The sequence below is a fragment of the Pongo pygmaeus genome, chromosome 2, assembly GCF_028885625.2.
Source record: "Pongo pygmaeus isolate AG05252 chromosome 2, NHGRI_mPonPyg2-v2.0_pri, whole genome shotgun sequence".
Lineage (NCBI taxonomy): Eukaryota > Metazoa > Chordata > Mammalia > Primates > Hominidae > Pongo > Pongo pygmaeus.
Genome location: NC_085930.1, coordinates 2,653,342 through 2,656,524, shown reverse-complemented (window position 1 = coordinate 2,656,524; position 3,183 = coordinate 2,653,342). Strand labels below are relative to the sequence as shown.

At 39.9% G+C, this 3,183-nt stretch overlaps 1 protein-coding gene across 1 annotated transcript; it reads left to right on the top strand.

Moving 5' to 3' along the window:
- Nucleotides 1-208: 208 nt before the first annotated feature.
- On the top strand, nucleotides 209-1,864 carry LOC129034066 (heterogeneous nuclear ribonucleoprotein K-like). Its single transcript, XM_054483515.2, has one exon. The coding sequence runs from the start codon at nucleotides 353-355 to the stop codon at nucleotides 1,742-1,744; it is 1,392 nt and encodes a 463-aa protein (XP_054339490.1). The 5' UTR covers nucleotides 209-352; the 3' UTR covers nucleotides 1,745-1,864.
- The last annotated feature ends 1,319 nt before the right edge of the window (nucleotides 1,865-3,183 follow it).

Here is a 3,183-nt window from a genome sequence, read left to right as displayed (position 1 = left end):
TATTTTAACAATAAGTAAATCTCAAAACCTTTTTTGATGTTCTTCTTTATGAAATGGCCTTTTAAGTTACATTACTAGGTTAGCCTTACACTGAAATTTAACTATAGACCACCTCAGATTTAAAGAGCAAGTTGAAAACAAATAAACAAATAAAAAGGATCTTTCAGCAGACGCCATTATCCTCTGTTTCTCTGCTGCATTGTCCTCGACTTCTTGCCTGTGTCCCACTTGCTCGCGGCCTATAGGCTGCTGCAGCACTGGGGTGTCAGTTGTTGGTCCGACCCAGAACGCTTCGGTTCTGCTCTGCAAGGATATATAATAACTGATTGGTGTGCACATTTAATAAAAAAATATGGAAACTGAACATCCGGAAGAAAGCTTTCCTAACACTGAAACCAATGGTGAATTTGGTAAACGCCCTGCAGAAGATATGGAAGAGGAACAAGCATTTAAAAGATCTAGAAACACTGATGAGATGGTTGAATTACGCATTCTGCTTCAGAGCAAGAATGCCGGGGCAATGACTGGAAAAGGAGGCAAGAATATCAAGGCTCTCCCTACAGACTACAATGCCAGCGTTTCAGTCCCAGACAGCAGTGGCCCCCAGCGCATATTGACTATCAGTGCTGATATTGACACAATTGGAGAAATTCTGAAGAAAATCATCCCTACCTTGGAAGAGGGCCTGCAGTTGCCATCACCCACTGCAACCAGCCAGCTCCCTCTCGAATCTGATGCTGTGGAATGCTTAAATTACCAACACTATAAAGGAAGTGACTTTGACTACGAGTTGAGGCTGTTGATTCATCAGAGTCTAGCAGGAGGAATTATCAGGGTCAAAGGTGTTAAAATCAAAGAACTTCGAGAGAACACTCAAACCACCATCAAGCTTTTCCAGGAATGCTGTCCTCATTCCACTGACAGAGTTGTTCTTATTGGAGGAAAACCCGATTGGGTTGTAGAGTGCATAAAGATCATCCTTGATCTTATATCTGAGTCTCCCATCAAAGGACGTGCACAGCCTTATGATCGCAATTTTTACGATGAAACCTATGATTATGGTGGTTTTACAATGATGTTTGATGACCGCTTTGCACGCCCAGTGGGATTTCCCATGCGGGGAAGAGGTGGTTTTGACAGAATGCCTCCTGGTCGGGGTGGGCGTCCCATGCTTACATCTAGAAGAGATTATGATGATATGAGCCCTCGTCCAGGACCACCTCCACCTCCTCCCGGACGAGGCGGCCGGGGTGGTAGCAGAGCTCGGAATCTTCCTCTTCCTCCTCCACCACCACCTAGAGGGGGAGACCTCATGGCCTATGACAGAAGAGGGAGACCTGGAGACCGTTACAACGGCATGGTTGGTTTCAGTGCTGATGAAACTTGGGACTCTGCAATAGACACATGGAGCCCATCAGAATGGCAGATGGCTTATGAGCCACACGGTAGCTCCGGGTATGTTTATTCCTATGCAGGGGGTCGTGGCTCCTATGGTGATCTTGGTGGACCTATTACTACACAAGTAACGATTCCCAAAGATTTGGCTGGATCTATTATTGGCAAAGGTGGTCAGCGGATTAAACAAATCTGTCATGAGTCGGGAGCTTCGATCAAAATTGATGAGCCTTTAGAAGGATCCGAAGATCGGATCATTACCATTACAGGAACACAGGAACAGATACAGAATGCACAGTATTTGCTGCAGAACAGTGTGAAGCAGTATGCAGATGTTGAAGGATTCTAATGCAAGATATTTTTTCTTTTTTATAGTGTGAAGCAGTATTCTGGAAAGTTTTTCTAAGACTAGTGAAGAACTGAAGGAGTCCTGCGTCTTTTTTGTTGTTATCCGCTTCTGTTTAAAGAGCCAACATTCCTCTGCTTCACAGGTGTTCTGCATTTGAGGTGTAGTGAAACCTTTGCTGTTCAACAGATCTAATGTTTTAGTTCCTTACCAACAGGGTTAGGGCGGGGAACGGCGTGCAAAAACTAACATTGAAATTTTGAAACAGCAGCAGAGTGAGTGGATTTTAGTTTTTGTTATTGGTGGTGGTTTAAAAAAATTCCCCCCATGTAATTATTGTGAACACCTTGCTTTGTAACATTTGGGGGTGGGACAGGGAGGAAAAGTAACAATAGTCCACATGTCCCTGGTATCTGTTCAGAGCAGTGTGCAGAATGTAATGCTCTTTTGTAAGAAACGTTTTATGATTTTTAAAATAAACTTAGTGAACCTTTTTTTGGTGATCATTTTTTTAAGACAGTCATTTTAAAATGGTGGCTGAATTTCCCAACCCACCCCCAAACTAAACACTAAGTTTAATTTTCAGCTCCTCTGTTGGACATATAAGTGCATCTCTTGTTGGACATATAAGTGCATCTCTTGTTGGACATAAGCAAAATAACTTGGCAAACTTAGTTCTGGTGATTTCTTGATGGTTTGGAAGTCTGTTGCTGGGAAGAAATTCCATCATACATATTCATGCTTATAATAAGCTGGGGATTTTTTGTTTGTTTTTGCAAATGCTTGCCCCTACTTTTCAATAATTTTCTATGTTAGTAGTTGTAAAGAATTAAGGTGGGGAGCAGTACTACAAGTTGAGTAATGGTATGAGTATATACCAGAATTCTGATTGGCAGCAGGTTTTATTAATCAGAATAACACTTGGTTATGGAAGTAACTAATGCTGAAAAAATTGATTATTTTTATTAGATAATTTCTCACCTATAGACTTAAACTGTCAACTTGCTCTAGTGTCTTATTAGTTAAACTTTGTAAAATATACATATGTTTGTTTTTCCATTGTATGCAAATTGAAAGAAAAAGATGTACCATTTCTCTGTTGTATGTTGGATTATGTAGGAAATGTTTGTGTACAATTCAAAAAAAAAAAAAAGATGAAAAAAGTTCCTGTGGATGTTTTGTGTAGTATCTTGGCATTTGTATTGATAGTTAAAATTCACTTCCAAATAAAACACCCATAATGCTAGATTTGATGTGTGCCCAATTTGAACAAGGGTTGATTGACACCTGTAAAATTTGTTGAAACGTTCCTCTTAAAAGGAAATACAGTAAATATATATATATATATATATATATATAAAAGAATCTTTCACTCTTTAAACTGTGATCAAGATTTGAAGACTTGAAAGTGAGATGAAGGGAAAATAAATGTTTTTCAACAT